The sequence below is a fragment of the Camellia sinensis genome, chromosome 2, assembly GCF_055761805.1.
Source record: "Camellia sinensis isolate YWXY chromosome 2, ASM5576180v1, whole genome shotgun sequence".
NCBI lineage: Eukaryota > Viridiplantae > Streptophyta > Magnoliopsida > Ericales > Theaceae > Camellia > Camellia sinensis.
Window position 1 is genome coordinate 77,424,530 of NC_138962.1, and position 26,922 is coordinate 77,451,451.

At 37.2% G+C, this 26,922-nt stretch overlaps 1 protein-coding gene across 1 annotated transcript; it reads left to right on the forward strand.

Moving 5' to 3' along the window:
- Positions 1-21,968: 21,968 nt before the first annotated feature.
- On the forward strand, positions 21,969-22,361 carry LOC145814514 (uncharacterized). The gene has a single exon (XM_082911357.1). The coding sequence runs from the start codon at positions 21,969-21,971 to the stop codon at positions 22,359-22,361; it is 393 nt and encodes a 130-aa protein (XP_082767483.1).
- Positions 22,362-26,922: the final 4,561 nt, after the last annotated feature.

The following is a 26,922-nucleotide window of genomic DNA, read 5'->3' on the forward strand; positions in this document are numbered from 1 at the left end:
GCATTGTGTATGCCATTTCAGTCCATAGCATTGCATATGTTAGGTTGTATGTTAGAGCATTGTGTATGCCATGTTACATCACGTGCATGGTGTATGCCATTTTAGTCCATAGCATTGCGTATGCTAGGTTACATGTTAGTTGCATTGTGTATGCCATCTCATTTGCATTGTGTTTGGGATAGGAATTAGCCCAAACACGAGAAACGAGGGACGTTTCGTACTCCAAGTGACGAAACGTGTCTCAATTCCCGGTCGCCGACACTCCGGATTACCCATGATGGAGTCTAGGCCTTGTTGTGTTTATATGTGCATTCATTTCACATCGAGTCGTGCAATTCGACTCCTCGGCCATCGTGCATCGAGATGTGTGATTGGTGGCACGAGGATCGAGATGTGCATACATATGTGAAAATACTTTGCCATGCCCCTTTCTTGCCCTCTGTTGCAGTAAATCAGAAATCAGCAACTTTCTAAAGCTTTGCACAGCATTCCGGGATTAATTGTAAACAGAGACGAATCGGGGCATCACGATGGAATTTCCCGACGAGGTGACTCGAGCATGCATGCATCCATCGTCACCCAAAACAGAGCCGAGGCAGTCACATTCATGTGGTTTACATGCTTACTTAGCTAGTTTGTTAATTGGTTAATGTTGTGTAATAATTAGCTGTAGTTGCTATTTATTCAGACTGTTTTATTTATTCGGACCCTCCGAGCGAGGGCAATTGTGTAATAAGTGTGCATGTGTGTGATGCATGTCTTCCAACCCCACGTCTTTCTCCCTTTTATTTACCAGCTTATGATGGTTAGATTAGGGCATGTTTCAATTAGCATACTTATGCTCGCATGTTTGCATCCATTCATCTGTCTTGCATGCACCGAGCTCGGCGCATCATACTAACTGCATCGTATTTCAATTTTAAGTTGAATACGTGTTAGCTGTAGCATCTCATATGCCATTCTTAGAATAGCCGAGCCTATTGTAGTTGTATTTTTCCATGTGTTGCATTAGGCATTTCTGTATAGTTAGGATCATGCATGGATTTCTAGCATAGCTTCTGTTTTGGCTTGGAGTACTTGGTACGTATTTATGCTTTAGCATCCTTGCATGTGTGTGAGTGACTGCCATGATAGTATGCTTACTATGAGGCTAATTGCTTATGTGATATATCTGCCTGAATGCCTATGGGTGAAGGTTGGATTATCTGAATTGGAATAATGCATTGACTGTGAGTTTTAAGCCCACTAGATAGTGGCAAAACCATATTTTCTAAGCCCACCCGAGGGTGGCAAAATCTGCATTTTAAGCCTACTTGTGAGTAGCAAACCGCTTCCAAAAATAAACATGAAATGTTTTATTCCAATTTAGGCGATCCGGTCTATACTTGTATGTTGTGCGCATCACGTAGTAAATCTAGGCTAATAACCGGAATAAGAACGCATAATGTTTTCAAAGCTCGATATCATGGTTAGTAGAGGCCGATCTTTGATCGGGCGAGCGGGGGTGCCCACGAAGTGACCTTTCCCAATCGTACCCAAGTTCCCGAGCCGAGGCAACTTTGGTGATGACGGACACATGGCCTTAGGCAACGAGTCAGGGTTTCCTAAATTTTTCAAAATAAAATATTTAGGTGGCGACTCTGTATCTGGAAAAGCAGCCCATGTTTGGTACTTCTTTCAAAAAATCTATTTTCAAAAAACAATTTGCCGGATTTGGACTCTTTGATGATTCATCGGTCTTGCATTGCACTCCACGAGATTAGATACAGGACCGTGACTTTGAGTCCGGAACTGTAGTGAGCCCAAATGAACAAAACGGGATCTCCCTCCTGGGACGTTCGGGGACGTCTACACCAACTCCTTTGTGACTTACCCTTCGTGCAAATCCAAAGAACCTTCCTGCAAATAATGAGTGCTTTAACCCTTCCCTTCTAGTAACTTTCCTTTTACCTTTCTTAAAATGGCTGTTGGAGAGGCCTGAAATGGGTTGCCTAGAAGTATCGTTGGCCTTAGATTGTGGACTCACACTTGATACTCCACACGGCTGCTTCACACCTAAGATATTTGATCCACTAATAAAGGGCCCAGTGGTTAGAAAATTCAGGTGCCTTGACTCATTGGGCTGAAGCCCATTTAGATCCTGGCCCAGAGCTAACTCTAAACGGATGCCATGCCTCTCTTTTGGAGATTGACTAAGGCTTTTAATAAATCCCGAGGTAATAATCTGGTCCTCTACTTCCTGGTCTACTGAGGGGCTTTTCTGAGGATCATGTGCACTCAACCCACTTCTGCAAATTTTTCGGGACTAGCTGCTCTTCTACACCTTTTTGGGAAAAATGATTACTCCTCTGGTGTAGACTTATCACTTGCAGTACTGATTCAGCCACACACGTGCCTGCTTCATTTGAATTCCCAACACAGTCTATAGTCTCAGCAACAAAAGACGTGTTACTCCAACTGCCTCCTACAGCCAGCTCATCCATAGCCTTCATCCCAGATGTCGTGCCCTTATTGGTTCTGATGGACGCTCCTGCCATGTCATCTGCTTTGTCACCATCTTCCTCCTTTGGGTTGTGTTTTTGGCTGGGATGGATTGCACCATTAATTTTGGAACATACAGCTTCAACTGGCTCCTTCGGGAGAGTTTCTTTACAACTGAAACTATCCTCCACAGCAGTCTGTTCTTCAAGGACTCGAACAGGATATACTCTTCCTTTACACTCCAAGTTGATAGTTGTATTAATCAGATCCATGACAACAGTATCTATTTTGAATCTGCCACTACGGAATGAATTCGGTGCACCAATATTTCCATCCAAGAACACCACCTCACCCCATATGTTTCCTATCCTTCTGAAAGTGGTTGAGCTCCAAAGGTTTGAGGGAACCCCAAAACAGTTGATCCAAACTTGCCTCTATTGCTGTAGGTACAGACCAGGACTCTATACTGTGATGTACTCGCACCAGTCATGGAACCATTTCACAACCGTAGACTTTTTACCCATAAAATCTTCTTTGGACAGGAATGAAAGAAAAACATCTCGACCACCTCCTTCTCTTACCAGCACGTTTAGCTCTTCTCTTTTAATGAGCTCATCTTTCGCCTGCACAGAGGTGTGATCTGGTTTGAGTCTCATGATCAAGCTCTCATAGAGCCAACCTTTTCCTAGCTCCTCTACTCTGACTGTTGTCGTCAGAGCAGGTTTGATTTGATCCGCTTTGATAACTTCTGCAAATGATCTCCCATCCGTGCGATGGTTCTAGATGGAGCTTTTGGCCATACTGGATGTGTTTCTAACCATTGGTTGTCTGGTTGATACATTTTCCCATCGCTTCCTTGTCTCTGTGTGTTTATCAAACGCTGTAATTTGAACTGATAGAGATTTGTCATCGACCCACAAACAATTCGCTTTTTGTTTTGCTACGCTAGCTGCAATGGGGCAGTCATAACGAACAAACCCAAATCTGGAATTTGTTGCCTTCCTTCTCTTATGTGGGATGAAGACGTCTTTGACCACACGAAATTTGCAGAACAGATCATAGAGGTTCTTTGGATCCAAAGATTCATGCATGTTGTCCACGAAAAGTGTAATCAAGCTCGATCTGCGACCATCAGACCGTGAATTAGGATTTGATTGTCTTCCACTGGGATCCAACCACCAAGACTCCCTTTGTTAGCCATTGTATTTGATCATGAAAGAGCAAGCTTTTTTGCATGCACCTTATCACCATATATATATATATATATATATATAATTGGAGTAAATTATAATTACATCTTATAAGATTTGTTTAAAATAGGAGTAAGAAGCGGATATACCGATATGTTTAAATCGACCGATCCAAACCGATCTACCACATTTTGGACGGATGCGTGATGACAAGCAGATAGTTGCGGATTGATTTTTTTTCAATCCGCCTAGTTTTGGACAAATGGTGGATTTGAGGTTCCTTTGATCGCAACTAAACCTCCAAACCGCTAGCACCCCTAATAATTTGTAAGATTTTGTGTTTTCAATTTGTTTAGATATTCTATTTGTGTTTTCAATTGAAAAATAATTTAAATATTATGTTAAATATATTCTATTGAAAAAGAGTTTTCAACTTGAATATATTTTTTGAATTGAAAAAAATAAATGTATTATTTATCTATATTTTTTGATTTTTAAATCTAACTCTAAAAATAATAAATAAAAAAGATGATATATGCTGGTTGGTTTTTGTTTTCAAAAATAAATATAAATGTAGCAATACAGAGGTATACAATCTCTATTACTGCTCTGTTCATAGTTTTGATGGTTTGAATTATTTTTATATTTTAAGAACCACAGATTGTAATCCTTTATGTGGATAAGGCATGTTGTGATTGTAATATGTGGATGCGGCATGCAGTGATTGTAATATTCTTACGTTTCAAACTTTTTTTCTTTGGATGAGGCATGCAGTAATTGTAATACATTTTTAAGTCATTGACTGTAATACTCTTTTTTTTTTTTTTTGAGGAAGTGCACAACTTGAATTATGTTGAAAATTTATAAAATTTTAAACCGCCAAACCGATTCGCATCCATCCACCAATCCACTAATTCGCTCAATCCATATCTACCAGATTGGTGGACGAATGTAGATTGATTTTCTCCAATTCGCCAATCTGGTAGACGGATTGGAGGTTCCGTGGCCGCAACTGACCCACGCCCACCCATAGTTTAAAATACAAATCACTCATTGTGGTTCTAAAAATTACATTCTACCCCCATGAGATTTCTAATTTTATAACAAATAACTCCTTTTATTAATAAATTATTAACTCAATTAACAGTTTTTAATAATGTTAAAAGGATAATTCAATTATTAATTCATGTACAGGAGGGCATTTATGAATTTGAATTTTTCACTTAATTTTGTTAAATAAATTTTTTTGACAATGAGGTATTTATACTTTTTCAAAGAGAAAATTGCTAAAAAGCCAACGTAAGGAGAGTATAAGGCATTAAATCCAGTGGATATTTTTTAAGTTGGTGAGAGTTCCACCCTTTGTGAAATAATTTGGTGAGAAGTCATTTTTATTGTTTAGGAGGACATTTTGTTTGCATTTTCATCCCTGAGTTTATCTGTTGACTTTTTTTACTAGCTGTTCAAATTTATATATATCTGTTAAAAAATTTTCCCTATCTGTTAAATTTTTTTACTTTATCTATTTAAATTTTTACACCTCTTTGCTCTATGTGTGTGTGTATATGTGTGTGTTGAAATTCTCATTTTTTTTTTTACTTAGTTGAACAGATCATATTCACTATTCAAAAAAATTATTTGTTCAATTTTTTTTTTTCTATTTGTTAAAAATATTTGTCCATGAATCCACTATCTGTTGGAATCTTTTTCTTTTTTCCATTATCTGTTGAACCATTACATATCTGTTCAATGCTATTACATATCTCGTCAACAACATTCATCATTATCAATAACTTCCTCACAACATTCATCATCACTAATATATACATATATATATATATATATGTGTATGTGTGTGTGTTCAAATCTGCAGGAGGTTTTTCGGCTTCGGTAGTCGGGGACAGAGTGGGAGGGATGGTGGAGGAAGATCTAGCGGCTGCAGCAAACTCCGATCTCGTAGAAATAGAACCAAAGGTGTGCTTTGACGCTAACACCTTCTGACCACCAAATCTGCGTTGCTCCAAATATTTGTTGTTCGGCTTTAACAAATTTGAGGCCTTATTAACCAAATATTCAAAATCTCCTTCTTTTTTCATCTTCTTCCACGAAGCCACCTCGTTCTTATGTTTGAAAATCAACTCAGTCATCCCAATTCAAAGTCGAAACTCATACCTCTGCAAACTACAGAATTTCACTTTCTTGGAATCTAATTTCAAAACCCTAGCGCCCTCCAAGCTATTCCATTCTTACCGAACCACTATAGCTCTCAAAACATCCTGATTCAAAATCATCACAACAATACATACCAAACGACTTAGATTCAGCACACACAAATGCGCGCGCACACACAAAAACAACTTAATTAAGAGATCAAAAGCAATAATTAAAAAGAAATTAATATGAACCTAGAAGAAATAAGAGGGTTAAGGACGAAACTCATCGCTAATCTTGGGAAAAACAAAGTGAGAGATATTTAGGGTTAGGTGAGTAGTTATTGATGTTAGGGTTTCGAAGACGAGAATAGAGAAGTTGACAGAGAGAGTGAAAATGAGTTTGATCATGATTTGGAGAATAGGGTTGTTGTTTCATCAACGAATGTCGACGACGATGACTAGTAGGCATTCCGGGATTGGAGGTTTGACTCAGGCACTCTAACCGTACACTATAAACGGTTGTTGTTGTTGTGGTGTTCCAGATCTTCGTTCTTCTCTCCAACTCAAACAATGACACTGAAGGGTCGTCGCCACGTGCGACGACCGAATATATGATGGTAGAGGTGGAGCATGAGAGGAAGAAGGAGGTGTGAAGAAGGATGGAGGGTGTGTTGGTAGAGATGTTTAGGGAGGTTATAGCGGAGCTCGATTGCGAGTATCAGGGTTGTGAATCGGTGGAGAGCTCAAAGCCATAGCGACGATGTAATCAAAGCCCTAATAGAGGAGGCGGGCGATGGAGGAGTCAAATCGCTTGTAGCTGCCACCGCAGTTGTTGAACGAAGAAGTCACGACGGAAGATCTTAGGCGTACGACGATGGACGCTACCGGAGTTAGGTTTTCAACCGTGAAGAGAGAGAGAGAGAGAGAGAGAGAGAGAGAGAGAGAGAGGTTTTGTTAAAAGAAGAATGGACAAAAGAAAAGGGTTTGGTCTTTGTGAGTATCGTGTGTGATATATATATATATATATATCTAGGGATATTTTGGTCAGTTTGTCTAAGCTTGTCCTTTCGGACAACGCTTTCTAGCCCCTAGACCTTTGACCAAACAAAATTGGAATTTGGATTTATGGACCGAATGTCATGTTTCAAATCAAATGGAACAATTCATATTTAAATCAAATCTCAAAATGATTCATAACTTCTTTTTTTTTTTCTCAAAATGATCCATAATATTTATCATCACAAAAAATTTGTAACATTTGTACATCTTTCATAACATAGTCACAATTTGTTACATAACTACAATGGTTGGTAATTTTCACTTTATGAGTGCATACCATAGATCAATAATAACATTTACCATAAACTGACATAATACACACAAGAAATATTTAGATCAGTAATAAATTTTACTATGAAGAAACATAATACACAATAAATATTCGTAACTTTCACCACAAACAAACAATCACAATGTTTTTTTATGATGTGCCTTTTTTTAAGGTGCACACTCTAGATTTCTCCAAATAAAAATAAAAATGAATTACAATTACACCTCTTGAAATTTGTCAAAAATATGTATTTGCTCCTCACGTTTTGAAGAATACGAATGCTACCTTATTAGAATTTTTCTTGCAATAGACCTAACATAAATAAATTACTCAAACACTCTCTAATACCAAAAAATGAAATTATAATCATACTAACTACTAAATTTTCCTCTCTACACCACCATAATATTCTCTAATTCTCCTTAATGACACACCAAATACATGTAGATACTAATGATAGTGGTGTTGATTGACAATGGGAGAAGGTGATGCAATGGTTAGGCAAAGTTCTCTTACTAGTTGAGAGATAATGGGAAATAAGGAAGGCGAGATAGAAAAAATAAAAAAATAAATAAAGTGTTTAAGTCTATAAAGGTTAATATAGCTATTTTCATAAATATAAAAAATAAAAATTATTACTTGTGTCATACACTCTGTTAGTATGACTTAACGGTTAATTAACGTTGTAAGCCATTTATTATGTGATGTTTGGAAATCCCAAGAGATGAAATGTAGCTTCTCAAACGTTAGGGGAATCTGTATTTTTAATAAACATTATCAGAGATCTATTTATAATTTACATAAAAATAGCATTTGCAATTGAATTAAGACTCAAGATAATTTTTATTCAGCTCACTGATATAAAGAAGGGTAAATTTATTTATTTATTTATTTATCTTTATTTTTATTTTTTATGTGTTTTGGAAAAATAAAAAAACAAAACAAAAAAACAAAACATCGAAAATGAAAGGATACCAAACCCTCATTATTGCTTGTTTCAATTTCTATTAATCAATAAAATTCAACTTTTGTGTGCAATTAATATTTGTAATTCTTTTACCTAACAAGTTAACAACCATAAACAAAATATTATTAGTTGACCTTTTGCATTTTAAGTAACAACAGAAAGTTTTGAGTATTTTCAAGAAATTAGTACTATGAGACATTGTTTGATCCTTCCTATTGATTTTGTCGGCATCCAACAAAGTTTGTAATAGGCTTTTGTGTTTGTGTTTGTGTTTGTTTTTTAATTTTTTTTTTCTCCTTAGCCAATTGCCTAACTTTTTTTTTTTTTTTTCAAATTTTTTTTCTGTCATTTGTTTATTAGTTCACTAGATTTGTGTGCATCCACTCAACATATTGAACTTTGACTTTTATGGGACAAAGCCTTGTTAATATTAATTTTAGGTGCCCACAATTAGAACATACAACATATTGAACTTTGACTTTTTTGGGTCAAATCCTTGTTAATATTAGTTTCAGGTGCACACAATTAGAACATACAAAAAGCATAGAAAATACATTGCGTACGAATAATTAGAAAATTAGAACACCCAAAAAAACCATAGAAAATATATTGTGTCCATAATTAGAACTCAAAAATAAAATTACGTTGTGGTTGAAATTTATTTTTAATTTGGCCTATGTCACATCTAAAATGAATTTGGCTGGCTTGCACACAATTTGACTAACTAAGCAAACTTTCAATGGCCTCCTAACATGAAGAAAATACCAGGCAAACTTTCAGTGATCTCTTAGGATGACTTGAATTTAAGACCTTAGATTTTATCTTCAAATTTTTACCACTCAGTCAATCCCTTGAGTTTATCACATAATATATTTTATTTACGCTTTATGTGTTTTAATTCTATGCTTTTAGAATTTTTATTAGTTTAATTATCGATTATATCATTAGCCTCGTTTTCTAATTAAGCATAATCTACTGTGCATTTTGTGGTATGTGCATTAACCAAGCAAGTGTCGGTGTGTTATTCCTCTTCTTTGAAAGAGTACAAGTCTGAAAAAGAGTTTAAATATTAATTTAAGTGTGATAGGTGGATTCAATTAATCTAGTTGTTTCATAAGGTTAATTTGACATTATTTTGTTTGTTTTGCAAGAAGAGGTTGGAAACAGAGAATGAGAGGGAATTTTGCATCCTTTTCTTGGTATACCAAACGACAAACTACAATATCCATATGGAATGTCTTCTGCTAATTTAGTTAGTAATACATTTAACTAATTTTTATTGAATGAGTTGAATTAGATTATTAAATAGTCCCATAGTCAATAAACTTTGTTTTTTTCCCCCTAACTAAACCGTAGATTATTGGGCTACACTACACCAACCATTGCCTTTCCAACCTCATCCATCACAAAACAAAATTTACTAAGGTTTTATTTGATAATGTTGGAGGGTGGACAAATGTGGTAGCTTACAGTGGGATTGGTTGGAAGTAATCATCGGAATTAGTGGCAGGAATTTATAGAATGGCTGAGGGGCCGTCGAAATGTGGCTGGATTTCATTTGATGTGATCATTCGATAGTCAAAACTCATCAAAGTGTCATAGTAGTTGGCTGCGATTGATTGTTGATAGTGGTAGGTGACCGGTGGCTATAGTGAGTGATGGCGAAGGTGGAAAGATTGAAAACTTATTTTGAAAATAAGTAAAAATATATACATATTTTTTATTTTCCAAAAATTTTGAAAATTTGAATTTTATATATATATATATATATATAAACCAAAATAACAAACAAGCTTTTCTTCTCAATTTCTAAAAATTGAAAACAAAAATAAAAAATTGAAACATTATCGAACGTGACCTAAGAAAATTGTTTAAAATTTAAATGTATGTTGTATACTGAATTGAGTTCCGATTTACTAAAGTTGAACTCAATTTCACAGGAAGTTGGCGCATTGTGAGACTAATTTGTACCCATATCAATGATATGAACCGTTCATCTTATATGATAAGCTGAGAAGAACATGTAGTAGGCCATAGGTTGGTGCATTGTGAGATTAATTTGTACCTAATGTCAATGATATGAACCATTCATTTTATATGATAAGTTGAGAATAACATGTAGTAGACCGTAAATGGTTTAGCAACTTTAGAGAATTGGAACTCCACTTACTTTGGTGTACTATGGATTCATTCATTTATTTATTTTGCCCAAGATTGTAGGATATTAGTTTGTTAATAAAATTAGATTACAAGTAAAAGGGTCGTCGCTGTTCCATCAACACTAACTCTTGACTTTTCTCTCATCACACTCTAAGATGTGGCTACAAGGCTATTAGGCCATACCCAAAGTCTTGTGTACGTGGATCACACGCATAATAATTTGATGTACACATTCTAAATTGAGAAAATTATCAATTAATCTTATTTTAAGTAAAAAATAAAGAATAAAATACAAGCAAGTCCTATGAATTTTATGATTAATGATTCAGGCCTCGAATTTGAGGCTCGAATTTGCCTCGAAATCATTTTTTTTTTCTTCTTCTTCTTCTTCTTCGCAGAACCAGAGGGGAGGGGAGCGGAAGAAGAGAGAGAGAAAGGAGAGGGGAGGGGGTCCGGATTCGCCGAAGACTCGCCATCGCAGCTTGTCGAGCTCGCCAGCCGTCCGATCGTCGCCCGATCCAGCTCGTCGCAGCAGCTGCACCGCCGTCGCCTCCGCCTCTGCCTCCGGCCCGCCTCCGCCTCCTCCTCCTCCTCCTCCCTGCCCGGTGATTATGGCCCCCTCTAGTCCGGCCCACCGGCGGCTCCCTCTTCTTCTCCCTTCCTCTCTCTCTTCTTCCCCTCCCCTCCCCTCCCCTCTAGTTCTATTCGAGCCAAATTCGAGGCCTCGAATTCGAGGCCTCTATCACGACTGGAATTTTATTGTGGACAATTAAATTTAATATTTGATCACTTATTCACAAAAAGTTAAATTCTCGGTGATATATTTTATTCTAAGTAGTATCCTCTTCACAAATCAAAATAAGAACAATAATTTTTTAATTTTAAAAATTTTAAAAACAAGAAAATTCAAATAAACAAAAACATAGACACAAGACTTATCGCTTTTGTTGCCTCATACTTTAAAATATAGGGAAAATTTCAGTGCAGGTATACTTTCAAAAACAATTACAGTTAATAGTAAACTTTATACACATTAATAATTAAGATTATAAACTTTTTATGAATCTGTAATAATTTTTAATAGTACAACTGAGGGATAATCTCCACTAAAAAATATATAAAATTTTCACTATATGTTTTTCTTCACAATTCTTTTAATGGAATATTAAGAAAATTAACCATGTTGGATTAGTTAACAATTTATTAGCAATTTATGACGTAATAGAAAATGAATTATGTTATGCCATAGTTCTTTTGATCAAATTGTTATTTATGATATTGTTTGATATAACTTGTTTAATTTGTACAATTGAAAATATATTTTTAAAAAAATTAAAATTATTTATACAATTGTTATGAATTAGTTATGAAAAAACATGACTTAATTGTTCACATTAAAATTTGATACGACTTACTAGTAATCTTGAAAGGAAAAAAAATGACTCATTGATAATTCTCCTTTTTAAAATCTGAATATTTTTTTGAGGTACTTACGATTTGTTTTTTTTTTTTTTTTTTTTAAACTTATCATGCACTTAATCACTTATAGGATCTTGAATAGCTTATTATTTAGGTGGGACACTGCTAAAATAAAAAAAAAATCAATAATAATAAAAAATTAAATTTAATATATATATATATATATATAGCTAGCTAGCTAGCTAGCAATGCAGTGTATGCTATGCTAAAATAGGGGTGGACAAATATCGGGCATAAACTAGCCAATCCAAACCCAGTAGTAAAAAAAGTCTAAATCGCAAGTCCGTCGACTTAACTTAATAGATATGAACTACTATTTTTTTTTTCTCATTTTAAAGGGCTATTAAATTATTTTAAACATTTTTCATAATTATTTAAATTTAAAATATTAATATAATTAATTTTAAAATAAATATAATCTTTTAAAAAGCGGTTTAATCTAAGCTATAAAAGGAAATGTATATAAATATGTATTTTTCTTTATTTTTGTTATTTTTTTAATTTATTTTGTAACTAAAAAATACAAAAATTAAAATTAATATTTTCGAAATAGGTGGATTGAGCTGAAACTCTTTATCTAATGTCTAGTCTGTAAATTAAATGAGTTCAAAATTTTGTCCAACTAAACTTCATAGACTAAGGCCTTGTTTGTCATCTACTATATAATCCATCTTTTTATCTTTTTTTCATCACATCACCTCTCTACTTTTCTGCACATCTTTTCGTAAAAAGACAAAAAGTACACTTTTTTAGTACACCCCAAATCAACCCTAAATATTTTTTTTCAAACCCTAAAAAAATTAGACTGACTAAACGGCTTGAGCAGACGATCGGCCAATCAAGCAGGCTGAACGTACTTTATACATCGTCTTTAATGAGTTTGACTTTTTAATAATGAAAATTCCATCATTGTTTGTTATTACAATTGGAAATTAAAATAAAGGCATGAAAAAAGAAAAAAAGAAAAAAAAAGAACTGGAGAGTTAATTTGATACAAATAAATTAATATAAATTAACTGTAAAGATAAGAATAATATCTGTACACAAACAATTGGACAAATTACCAACAATCCTTTCGAGATTTGACTAAAATACAAATTTCCCTTGAGATTTGGGAAATTAAAAATTGTCCCTTGAGCTTTATATTTGTATAACAAGTGAGGGGATAATTTGTTATGCAAATACAAATCTTAGGGGACAATTTGTTAGGCAAATATAACCTCAAGGGGCGAGATATAATTTTTCAAACTTCAGAAAGAATCTGTAATTTAGTCAAACTTTGAGGGAGTGTTGATAATTTGCCCAATAGAAAAATAGTACACTAAATTCTGTGTTGCGGTGTGTGTGCAACTTTAGCACGATAAATATTCACAATGTTGGAGCAACTTTATGAAATGAGTATTATTATAAATTTAAATTTAATTATTTTAAAAGTATTTAAAACTGTCATTTTGTAATTCAAATTTATTCTATATATAGATCTCATATTATATAAATTTAATATCCACTATACTATCTCTTTCAGAATAAATACGGAATAGTTATAGTGGATACATAGAATTATTCTTATGAATTATATGAAGTGCTTTCTTAATATGTTCAAAAAGCACCCAAAAAAAAGTTTTAAAAAATCTATTTACCATAAAAAATTGTCAAGAAAATTAGAAAAATATCATTGAGATTAAATTAGTATATTGTGAGATTCATTTACACAATGTATCTCAACCTCACATTGACATTTCTAAGTAAAAATTTAGAGTATGCAAAGATGTTTTTGAGTTTTTTAATCTGCAATTTTTGGTTTTTTGTTAAATTTTTTAATATTTTAATCATTTATATATTTTTTTGTTAAATTCACTTAGTCTAGATATACTTTTTTTATTATTATTTATTTTATAACAAAGATAGTATTAGTATATTAGTATAATAGTATAATTAGATTACGACTAAAAACGTTCACTACTGCTTCATCTGCTCAAATCACTGACTTCTCGCTCACCACACCCTAGCATGTAGCTATGAGACCATTGGGGTCTGATCTAAATATACTTAAAATGCATAAAATTTGTGAAATTTTTTTATATAAAATTTAGTAAATACAATATATGTAACGCCCTCAAAATAACAACATTAAACCCATCAATATAGACATGCATTGTTATATAAAAGCTCCACATTCTCCTATTCATCAGAGTTCCATTATCAAAAGTATTACATGTTAACAACAAAAGCAAATGCCCTATAGGCTTACAGCTTTCCAAGTTAACACTTGGTTACAACAAAAGAGTACTAACTCATTTACACATTAAGCCCTTGGCTTGAATATACATGTAATACATCAAAGAAATAGAACAACAAAAGTCCGCCTGCCTCTAGCCTCCCAAGCTACGTCATTGGAGGTGGCATGCTACCTGTACCTGAAAATGATATTCCCATATAGGGTGAGCCACAGCCCAGTAGAAATATACTAAACCAAATATGAACCATGACTAAAAGATTAGCAGTTGATTGATGGCCAACACTGATACTTTCCCTTGTCACATTTTACAGTTTCATGACATACAAGTTCATATTACAATTCATTTTCCAATTCCTTTCACATTCTCAACTTATAACCATGGCTCAGAACCTGGCCAACAACTCATATGAGACAGTATCTCATATTAAACACTTTCCCATTTCACAATAGATAAGCATACAAGCTATATCACACACCAACAGATAAGCATACAAGCTATATCCTCACTTCCACAGATATGCATATGAGCACTATCACGCTTCCAATGACAAGCATATGAGCTCTGTCAACACATTAATAGATAAGCATATGAGCTCTATCTATGGAGTCCATCCCTTATCTCCTCCCAACACATCCGGTTTAGAGGTCCATCCCCTATCTTCCCCTAAACCGTGGAGTACATCCCCTATCTCCTCCAACACAATCACAATGCATATAAACAATAATTATACACATCATCACACAACACATAAATTTAATGTATTCTTTCAACCGTCATACTCAATGACACATTCCAGTGATTAGTTTCAGTTTGCCTAATCATCATGCATTGTCTACAACAATCAAGACTATCCTCCACCGATAGCTCAAAGCAGTTATTTCTATACAGAAAATAAATGCAATAATGGATATAAAATCAACATTTCAACTAGGTGAGCGATAAGTAATCCAACTACACCCTTTAATCTCATATCTTTCCAAACCAATTCCTCATTTCTCATAATTAATTATGCAAATTAATTAACCAATGTAATTAGGGAATTTTCCATAATTAACATTACAACCCTTAGGTTTCATTTTCATCAATGCTTCAACACTAATTCCACTTTCCCATGCCAAACATGCATTTTGGTTTTATATAAATGAAAACCCCAACTTTTATAAATTTACACAAAAGCCCCAAACTTTCACAAAATTACCAAACCAACCCCAACATCTCAAAATACTAAAATTTAAAGACAAATCTCATAGTAAGGAGTAGGTTATCCATACCTCGAAGTTAGAGCTCGGATGGAGAAGAAGCCAAAACCAAAAATGCTCTAAAGACCAAGATTCTCGAATCAAAACGACGCCCTCGACGATCCACACAATTTTTACAAAGGCCGAAGAGAAGGAGGACACTCTAACTAGATCAAACCCTAGAGAGAAACGAGTTTCTAGAGAGAGAGGCTCTCAAAAATGAGTTTTAGAAAAAGTAGGAGAGAGAAAGAAAAAGCAAAAAGTGATTTAAAATCACCCAGCGGATAACTCATATACGTATGACCCGCTCGAGCGGAGAACACAACGCTCGAGCGCAAAGAACAAAAATCTGGACACGCTCGAGCTCAATAAGGCCCGCTCGAGCGCCAAGACACAGGAATAAAGTACACCCGCTCGAGCGAGAAAACCAGTCCGCTCGAGCACAAATCTCCCTCTCTCAGAACCCTCACCAAAACAGTACTACCCGCTCGAGCACCAACAATCACGCTCGAGCGCCACCCGCTCGAGCGCAGAAAAACCCGCTCGAGCGTAGAAAACACCTCTGCAGAAGTTTTGCAGGGACACGAAATACTGGGAGTGTGCAATCTCTGCTTGAGCGCCAGAACACCCGCTCGAGCGCTAAACTAGAAACCAAACTCCGCTCGAGCGCAGAATGACCCGCTCGAGCGTAACACCAAAAACCTGGGAAACAAGGACATAGACCAAGGCTCAACCCACCTGTTTAACACAAGCCCAAAAACATCCCAAAACTCAAACAACGGGTTTAAACGATAGCAACAAGATAGATACGACTACCAATTCCACAGAATCGAGTCCGGGATACAACAGAACAGTAAAGGGACAAACGGGATCGCTATAATATATATATATATATATATATATATATATATATAAATTCAGTACAATTTTATATTTATTGAATTCTTTTTAAATTTCTTGATAAATATTTTAATTTTTGAGTTTATTTATATTTATATTAGGTGTATCTAAAATATGAAGACAAAAAAAAAAAGTTTATAAAATATAAAAAACTCAAAATCTATTTTTAAAAACTCAAAACCAAATAGAATAATACTACTCCACATGCTATTGGCCACAACAGTTTTGTTACCTTAACAATTCTCAATTAGATTTGGTGCAAGAAGTGTCAAGTTGGTGCAAGAAGTGTCAAGTCCTCTATACAACCTTACCTAGTTAGATTTCATTATTGGAATTTTCTCTAATCTTGTAGGTTTTTCTTCTTATTACAATAGAATTGCATTGTTTATCCACAAATCGACGCATATCTATTACTGTTTAGACATATTTTGAGAGTGACAGCCCGTGGCTAAGATGATACTGAAATATCAACCGAGGTGCCACGTGGCCTGGTTATGATGCCGATGTGATCTCGACTAGGCCGAGGTAATCTGCGGAAATATTAGAATCCAGGATGAACGGATAAACGACAAGAGTCATAGAACAGGGGAGGATCTCAGTCTAGATAATGATAAAGCTCCTATGGAGTTTATCTCAATCTAGCTGAGAGCCCAAGATGAGCATTGAGCCTAAGTCCATTGAAGTTAGGCCTTTACAGGGATCAGGTCAATAATGGACATAAAAGTAGGGCACCCCCGTGGGTCTGAGGTATGTGTGATATACTGTAAGTAGTAAGTTCTTTCTTGTGAGTTAAGCATAATTGGTTATCTTTGAGAGATAATTTATGACTTGATCGTAGGAGTACCCCCGGGTGGACGAACCACTGCCGGATTCTTATCTTTCTGCGATAGGTAATTTGGGCTTAATCTATTTGCCAGTGCTCTCCTACTGCGTTTCCCTGTTTGGTTGTGTGGTCAAAAATCAACACCAACAATTTGGCGCTGTCTGTGGGAACGTAGGAGAATAGATGGCTAACGACAGACAGAAAGAGAAGATTGGGGACGACATCCCTAGTAAGAGTGGTAAACATGCCTATCCTAAAATGGAGGAGGAGAACCCAAATGAAGGACTATGAGATCAAAATCTCAAGGAGAAGAACATCGGCCAAGAGGGAGACCCATCGGAGAAAGCAGGCCAAGACGAGTACTACAACGAAAGCGACCTCCAGGTATGGAAAGATAGATGCATGAGGAGGGACGACGAGATGAAAGAAATGGAAAACAAGTTGGCAGACCTACAATCGGTTGTCAACTTCAGGATGCAGAACAATGTCATGCAACCACCATTTCCATTGAAGGACACGCCAATTCCAGCGGCCAAGAATGACGCCCAGAAAGGGGGGCAGAAAGCAATCCCAACGGCCCCTTCGCATGACAGGGCGAATGAGCATTCACATCGGCCTTCGAGGGAAGTCGGGCGAGGAGAGTCAATAAGAGGAAAGTCTCAAAAAACACCTCGTACCAAAGGAAACTATGTCAAGGAACATCAGCATGTTCAGGGAAAGGAACTTTGTTTCGACACAGTGAATGAAGAGAAGTCCAAGAGGATTCATAACGATGCCGGGAGCAGCGCACCAAAGAGGTTGAAATCCATTGATAGCCGAGCTCCTGGTCGGACTAAGGAGGACTTGAGCGACTACCTCCAGAGGAAGCAGCAGAATGCTGAGGTCACATCTCCGGTCAAGCCAAGAACACCATTCTCTGTGGAGTTGGCTAAGTTCAAGGCCCCAAAAAGGTTCCATATGCCGAGGTTCCAGATATATGACAGTAAATCCGATTCGAACTTTCATTTTAGCTTATATTTAAATTTAATGGCACTATATACCGGGAACGAAACGTTGCTCTATAAGGTGTTCCCTTCATCTTTTAGGGAAATCGCATCAGATTGGTTTCACAAGTTGCCAAAAGAAATTGTGAAAAGTTGGAAAGGCCTGGCCGAGATGTTTGTGGCTAGATTTGTTACAAACAAACTGCAGCCGTTGAGGGTAGACTCCCCGATGGCTCTAAAAATTGGCAAGGGTGAAAGCCTCAGGGCTTATGTCAAAAGGTATTATGAGGTGTTCAACCGAATACCAGGATGCAACCAGGAGTTGGTGGTCTTGTCTTTTAAAAACGGCCTGGAGGATGATTGCATGCTTTGAAAGTCGCTAGCAAAGACTCTACCAAAGAGTATGGAAGAACTCATGGAAAGGACCGAAAAATATGCTAGAGCAGAAGAGGATACACTGGGAACGAAGGCGTCAAAATAGGAAAAGAGAAATGGCTCGCCGAAGCGAGGCCGAGATAATACTGGATATAACAGACAAGAGACAGGGCTGAGGGCTGTACAAACAGTCACCACTGTGTTCTGGATCCCAGTTTATGAAGTTCTAGAAAGGATCAGGAACCAGCCGTATTACAGAGCGCCAGAGAAGGTCTCTGGCAAATTTATAATGAGAAGTCTAGGGAAGCACTGTACTTACCATAATGAAGATGGACACTTGGTGCAAGGTTGTAGAGCCCTAAAGGCGCATTTGGAAGATTTGCTCAAACAAGGTCACTTAAGGGACCTAGTAGATGAGGCCAGAATAAGGGAAGAGCAGGCAAGGCTACCCCAAGCACCGGCAGCACCACCTTTACCAGCACCACAACAGCAAGCAAACGGACCTTGAGTGATCAATATGATTCACTAGAGGGTCAATGAGAACGAGGTACGTAGGGAGACTCAAAGGGTAAAGCACTTACAATATGTATATCAGGTCCAGCAAAAGAGACCTAGGACAGACGAGTGCCAGGGACCAATAGTGTCCTTTATTGAAGCAGACCTAGACATAGCGCAGCATCCGCACAATGATGCTCTGGTAATAACCCTTAAAATTGGAGAATGTGAGGCAAGGCACATTCTGATTGACTAAGGCAGCTCTTGTGACATCATGTATGTCAGATGTTACAAGGAGCTCGGCCTTCACTAAGATGAATTGGAGCAGTCCAGCAGCCTAATGGTCGGGTTCAACGGAACACCGACATGGCCCCTGGGATCAATGAATTTGGAAGTGCATGCGGGCACCAAGAAGGTAAGTACAGAGTTCACAGTAATTGGCACCCCCTCCCCTTACAATGTTATCCTGGGGAGGCCATGGTTGCACATAATGAGGGCTGTTCCCTCAACACTATACCAACTGTTGCGGTTCCCAACAGAGTATAGAATTGAAGAGATTAGAGGGGATCAGGTGCAGACAAAGAATTGCTCCATGGAAGAAATGAAATCCACTTGGAATGTATGAGAGGCAGAAATAGAAGAAATTGAGGACGAGGACATAGAAGTCCTGGATGATGTCTGCAAAGAGCCAGCCGACAAAAGTGAGAAAGCCTTAAAGAAAATTCTGGTCCAACAAGGTGATGATGAACGATTTTTCCTTCTCGGTTTAGGACTGGCAGAGGAGGAGGAAAGGGAGTTAGAGTCATTCTTGCGAGCAAACATAGAGGTGTTTGCTTGGATGCCATACGAGATTCCTAGCATTGATCCCGAGGTCACTTGCCACAGACTAAATGTAGACAGGTCAACTAAGCCTATCATTCAGTGAGTGAGGAGGCCGACGTTGGTTCATGTGGAGGCAGTAGAGGAAGAAGTGGATAAATTGTTGGAGTCCAGAGCCATTCAGGAGGTAAACTACCCAACTTGGTTATTAAACACAGTTGTTGTGAAAAAGAAGAACGGGAAGTAGAGGGTCTACATGGACTTCACCAGCTTAAATAAGGCTTGTCCCAAAGACAGTTTTCCACTGCCCAAGATTGATCAATTAGTAGATGCCACTTCAGGGCATGGAATGATAAGCTTCTTGGACGCTTACAAGGGATACCATCAGATAGCAATGTGTCCTCCTGACGAAGAGAAGACTGCATTTATCACCCAAAAGGGTTGTATTGCTACAGAGTGATGCATTTCAGGTTGAAAAATGTAGGAGTAACCTACCAAAGGTTGGTGACCAAGATGTTCAGACATCTGATTGGAAAAACAGTGGAAGTGTACATTGATAACATAGTCGTGAAGACCAAAGAACTTGAGAATCACCTAGCCGACTTAAAGACAGTTTTTGACATCCTGATGACGTATCGGCTCTGACTTAATGCTTCGAAGTACGCATTTGGAGTCGGGTCTGGTAAGTTCCTGGGATACTTGGTTACCAGAAGGGGCATTGAGGCAAGCTCAGATCAAAATAAGGCTATCCTGGACTTGAAAAGCCCTACATAGGCAAAATAAGTACAGATGTTGATTGGAAGGGCCGCTGCCCTGAACAAATTTATAAGCAGAAGTTCATATAAGTGTAAACCATTTTTCAGTTTATTGAAAAAGGCCACAAATTTCTTGTAGACAGAGGAATGCGAAGTCGTTATGGCTGACTTGAAAAAGTACCTGACAACAGCTCCAGTTTTGTCAAATCCAGTACTTGGAGAGGAACTATTCATATACTTGGCCGTTTCAGAGCACGCAGTGAGTGTAGTGATAATCAGAGAAGATAAGGGAGAACAAAGAGTAGTATACTATGTGAGTAAAACCCTAGCAAGTGCAAACACCAGGTATTTACCCCTGGAAAAATTAACACTAGCCTTGGTGATGGCTTCGAAAAAATTGAATCATTACTTCCAAGCCCACAAGATTATGGTACTGACTGAGCATCCCTTGAAGTCCCTACTGCAACAAGGAGATTGACAAGCAGGGTGGCCAAATAGGCAGTAGTGTTGGGCTAATATGACTTAGAGTTTAGGCCCAGAATGGCAGTTAAAGGCCAGGTTCTGGCCGACTTTGTGTCGTGTTCACACCTGGTGCCCTCCCACATCGGGTTCTGGTGAGCTGCTGCGACTTAGGGTGTCCATTAGGGGTGAGCAGCGGATATACCGATCCGTCAAAACCGACCGAACCGAACCGATCCGCCGCATGTTGGACAGATGCGTAATGACGAGCGGACGGTTGCGAATTGATTTTCTCCAATCCGCCAATCTGGCGGACGGATGGTGGATTTGAGATTCCTTTGGCCGCAATCGCACCGTTAAACCATGAGCACCCCTAGTAATATATAAGACTTTGTGTTTTTAATTTGTTTAAATATTCTGTTTGTGTTTTCAATTAAAAAAGAGTTTAAATATTCTGTTGAAAAAAAGTTTTCAACTTGAATATCTTTTTTGAATTGAAAAAAATAAACGTATTATTTATTTAAATTTTTTTGTTTTTAAATCTATCCTTAAAAATAATAAATAGAAAATATGATATATGCTGGTTGTTTTTTGTTTTCAAAAACAGATATAGATGTAACAATACAGAGACATACAATCTCTACTATTGTTCTATTCATGGTTTTGGTGGTTTGAATTGTTTTTATATTTTAAGAACCACAGATTGTAATACTTTATGTGAATGAGGCATGCTGTGATTGTAGTATGTGGATGAGGCATGCAGTGATTGTGATATTCTAAAGTTTCAAACTTTCTTGCTTGGATGAGGCATTCAGTTATTGTAATATTTTTTTAAGTCATTGACTGTAATACCTTTTCCTTTTTTTTCTTTTTTTTGAGGAAGTGTACAACTTGAATTATGTTGAAAATTTATAAAATTTTAAACCACCAAACCGATTCGCATCCATCTGCCAAACCGCCAATCCACTCAATCCACATCCGTCGGATTGGCAGACGGATGCGAATTGATTTTCTCCAATCCACCAATCTGGCGGATGGATGGCGGATTGGAGGTTCCGTGGCCGAAATCGACCCGCGCCCACCCCTAGTGTCCACGGAATCAAGAAGAGACCTAGCCAGGAATGAAAAACCCCACAGCAGAGCAGAAGAAGGTAGAGAAACCAAAGCCCTATGAAATCTACATCGGTGACTCCTTCCACCTCTTTGTCGATGGAAGTTCAAACCGTCAAGGAGCAGGGGCAAGAGTAGTGTTAGTATTGCCAGATGGGTGGATGTTAGAACAATCTATTCGTTTAGGGTTTAAGGCCTCAAACAATGAAGCAGAATATGAGGCACTAATCATAGGATTGAAGTTAGTAGCCGTAATGAAAGCCAACGAGGTGGTAGTCTTCTGTGACTCCCAACTTATTGTGAACCAGACAACAGGCAAGTATGTCGCTCGAGATGAAAGAATGATAGCCTATGTCAAAGAAGTTTTTAGACTGTTAACCTTCTTTCAGGATTGCCAACTATAGCAGGTTAGCTAAGATGACAATAGCCATGTCGATGCTTTGGCTAACCTAGCTAGTGCAATGAAATAAGGGGAGGCGAGGACAATAATGGTAGATTATTTTTCAGGACCAAGTGTGGAACCACTAATCACAAAATATAAAGCAATGTGTGTGGAGATAGGTCCAAGTTAGATGGATGCAATAGTGATGTTTCTTAGGGATGACAAGTTACTGGATGATCGCAAAGAGGCGCACACAACCAGATTGGAGTCAGCAAGGTTTAGCCTAACAGTAGAAGGACATCTCTACAAAAGGTCTTTTTACTGGTCCCCTTTTGAGGTGTGCGTGTCCCTCACAGGTTGAAGACTTCTTGTATGAAATACATGAAGGAGTATGTGGAAGAAATACTAGGGGCAAATCACTTGCTCATAGGGCCATTGGAGTACTGGTGGCTCTACATATAGAAGGATGCTGGAGCTTACGTCAGAAAGTGCGAAAAGTGTCAGAGGTTCACACCTTTGATACATCAACCAGCAGCAGATTTGAACCCAGTGTCCAGCCTTTGGCCATTTGCCCAGTGGAGCATAGATCTTGTCGGACAACTACCCCAAGCAACTGGGCAAAGGAAGTTTCTGCTGGTAGCAACTGATTACTTTACAAAGTGGGTAGAAGTTAAACCCCTTGTGAAGATTTACGATATTGATGTAAAGAACTTCATATGGAAGAACATCATCACCAGGTTTGGGATTCCAAGGGCAATAATAGCAGATAATGGTACACAGTTTGATAGTAAGCTAATCAAAAGCTTCTATGCAAAGTACAAAATCAAGAACTGCTACTCTACTCCAAGTTTCCCTCAGAGTAATGGTCAGGCAGAAGCATCCAACAAGACTATATTGGATGAGATGAAAAAGAGGCAGGAAGCAACAAAGGGAAAATGGGTGGAGGAGTTGTCCAATGTACTTTGGACATATCAGACTACGCTAAGAAGATCAACAGCGAAGTCTCCATTTTCCATGGCTCATGGCACTGAAGTAGTTACCCCACTAGAAGTCGTCGTTCCAGGGATCAGAACCCAAGAAGTGGAAAATGGTACTAATGAGGCATTTATAGCCCGAGATCTAGACCTACTACAGGAGAAAAGAGAGAGAGCAACAATTCGGTTGGGGGCATACCAACAACAACTTGCTAGGGCTTACAACAAGAAGGTAAACCCAAGAGAGTTCAAAGTGAGGGACCTTGTGTTGAGGAAAGTGGTCGGCAACAAGAAAGATCCTAGGGAGCGCAAGCTAGGCCCAAATTGGGAGGGGCCTTATAGAATCATCTCAGTTGCCGGCAATAGGGAATATTGGCTTAAGGACAATGATGGCAAAGAGTTGCCAAGGCCTTGGAACACTTGCAACTTGAAGTTTTTCTATCATTAGATTTTTGTTTTTTGAAGTTTATGTCATAATTTTATTTAACCGAAGTAATAATAAAATTTTAGTTTGATGAATTTGAAATTTGTGTGATACGATTGACCAGTCCCATGGTGATGTTTCTGAATGAAACATGATGAATAACTTAAACTTATTATATGGAAGAGTCGAATTATACTTGCATATAATAGAGTTGAACTAAGTTGGCAATGTTTCCGAATGAAAATGATGAATAACTTAGACTTATTATATGGTAGAGTTGAATTATAAATGCATATAATAGAGTTGAACTAAGTTTGCGATATTTCCGAATGAAAATGATGAATAACTTAGACTTATTATATGGTAGAGTTGAATTATACTTGCATATAATAGAGTTGAACTAAGTTGGTGAGGTTTCTTAATGAAACATGACGAATAACTTAGACTTACTATATGGCAGAGTTGAATTATACTTGTATATAATAGAGTTGAACTAAGTTAGCGATGTTTCTGAATAAAACAAGGCGAATAACTTAAAATCATTATATGGTAAAGTTGAATTATACTTGCATATAAAAGAGTTGAACTAAGTTAAATTAACCTGGACTTTCCATATCGGCAGAGTCAAACTCAGAATGGAACTAAGTTCATTGACAGAGAAACTAAGGTTGAAACACCTCGGGAAGTCTTCATTTTAATCTGACTTCACTGAAAGACCATAGATACATGCTTAATGTGAACTTAAGTGGAACTTAGGTTCACATTAAAGGGTAGGAAACTGGAGAATGTTGAACTTAAGTGGAACTTAAAAGTTTAAGAGCTTGGGACTTGTTGAATTTGTTACAAGCTAGAATTGGCTTAACACTTGTTGAAATTTCAGGAAAATTTACAAGTTAAAGTCAACCGATGTAATATTGAAAGAAGTATCCAAGATAGATACTGGCCGAGATGACTAACCAGGTTACCAAGCTTGGAAAGGATAGAAGGAAGAAGTCTTGATAGAAGATAACATATGAAGGAAAAAAGCAATACTGAATAACACTTGTAAAAATATTTTGATATTTTTAAAGCGTTAGTCGAGGTATGCCAATGGTTGGCCGAGGAAAACATTCAAGGTTTATATCCGAGGTATTATATCCCGGAGTTATTATACAGTTAAGGTATATTTTGAAAAAATACAAAAATATTCTAAGTAGGGATGCATGAAAGACATGAAGGAAAGCAGTAAACGTGCATAGAAGAAAGGAAGGCATACATTTAGCACTTGGAAGAAAATATAAGACTTGCATTTAGAAAAAGACAACTTGTTCAAGTACATAAGCTGGCACATCGGCTCGACAAAACAAACACTATTCAAAATAAGGGAAAAAGTACAAACAAAGAAAAGATTCTAAACAAACCGTTCTACATCGGTTGTTGGCTGAGTTTCGGCCTCAGCAGACAACTGGGAGAGCTTCTTAGTAGCCTTCTCGGCCTTAATCTCAGCGTTGATCTCTAGAAGAGTATTGTCAAGGCTATTCTCAACGCTTTCAATGTCACGCCCCACATTTTATTACTCGAAATCCATTACCAAATTCATTAAGTTTATTCAATTACAGAGATAACATGCGGAAACTTTTTACATCATTTGTAAGAATAAATAAAGATTCTCTCATTCAAAAATGCAACATGTACATAACTAAATAAATCGCCCGCAGGCTTACATCTTTAACACTAAAAGAAATGGTTTAACCTTTTTACATCAATGGCATTCTGCCTACAAATAAAAGGCCCCATGGCCAATACATAAAGATGATCCTCAATCTTGAAACACCTCTCGACGTTCGCCTGAAAAAGGATTAGCAACATAGGATGAACATAAAGTCCAGTAGGGATCTCAACATAATCCTAAACAATAGCAACTTACAGATAGCTATGATCATGAATGCTTGGTCTCATACTGTATAAATAATGTGACGGTTTATACAGAAATATACGAATGTAAGAACTTTTTTCAAAGATCGTTCATTTCATTCAATAACATAAGCAATTCACCTGCCTTTCTTCTTTTTACCCCTTTTCCAAAAAAAAATTTACATGATTATAACAAATTTCAGAAGAAAACAATTTCACCAAGCCCATTATGTTTTCTATAGCGATCCCGGGTTTACCCTTGTTGTACAGTGATCCGGACATGTGTCCGTGGATGTTGGTAGTTGTTTATTTTCTAGTTTGCATCCTCTTTACTTTGTATATTGAGTTATAAGATGCGTTGGGCAGGTTTGTTTCAGGTTGGTTGCGTTTGGGAGCCTAGTGTTGCTGCCCAGATTTTTGGTCCTTCGCTCGAGCGAGGAGTATGTCGCTCGAGCGAGAGTTGTGTTGCACCTGGTTCTAGACCTGAGAGTTGTAGTTTCTGGCTCGAGCGCGAGTTTCGTGGCTCGAGCGGTCTGGGTTTTTCTTCGCTCGATCGAGAACTTCTTGGCTCGAGCGAGAGTTTTCTGTGTCTGGTCGCTCGAGCGACCAATCCTTCGCTCGAGCGAGAGTGTTTTATATCAGCGGACAGCAGCGTCTAAAACATCACTTTTTCACTTCTTTTCTTTGAGCAAACCCTTAATCCGGCACTCTCTCTCTCTAAACTTGCACTCTCTCTAAGGTTTGATCTCCCTAAGGTGTAAATCTAGCCTAGGGCCTTTGTTAAAAAGATAGAGGGCGTTGAGAGCTTCGATTTAATCTGAAAAAGTTTGGATTTGGAGCAAGTTGATCTTGGAGTCTTCATCTCCTTTTTGGCTTAAACTTCAAGGTAGGGATATCCTACTCCTCTCTATGGGTTTTGTCTTTAAATTTTGGTATTTTGAGATGTTGGGCTTGGTTTGGTAATTTTGTGAAAGTTTGGGGCTTTTGTGTAATTTTACAAAAGTTGGGGTTTTATTCATAATAAACCTAGATGCATGTTTGGCATAGAAAAATGGAATGATTGTTGAATCATTGATGAAAATGGGACCTAAGGGTTGAAATGGTAATTATGGAAAATGGCCTAATTACATTGCTTAATTAATTGGGATAATTAATTGGTGAGAAATGAGGAAATGAAATGTTGATTGAATATCCATTTGTGCATTTATTTTCTGTTTTAGAAATAACTGCTTTGGGCTATCGGTGGAGGATAGTCGAGATTGTTGTAGACAATGCATGATGATTAGGTAAAC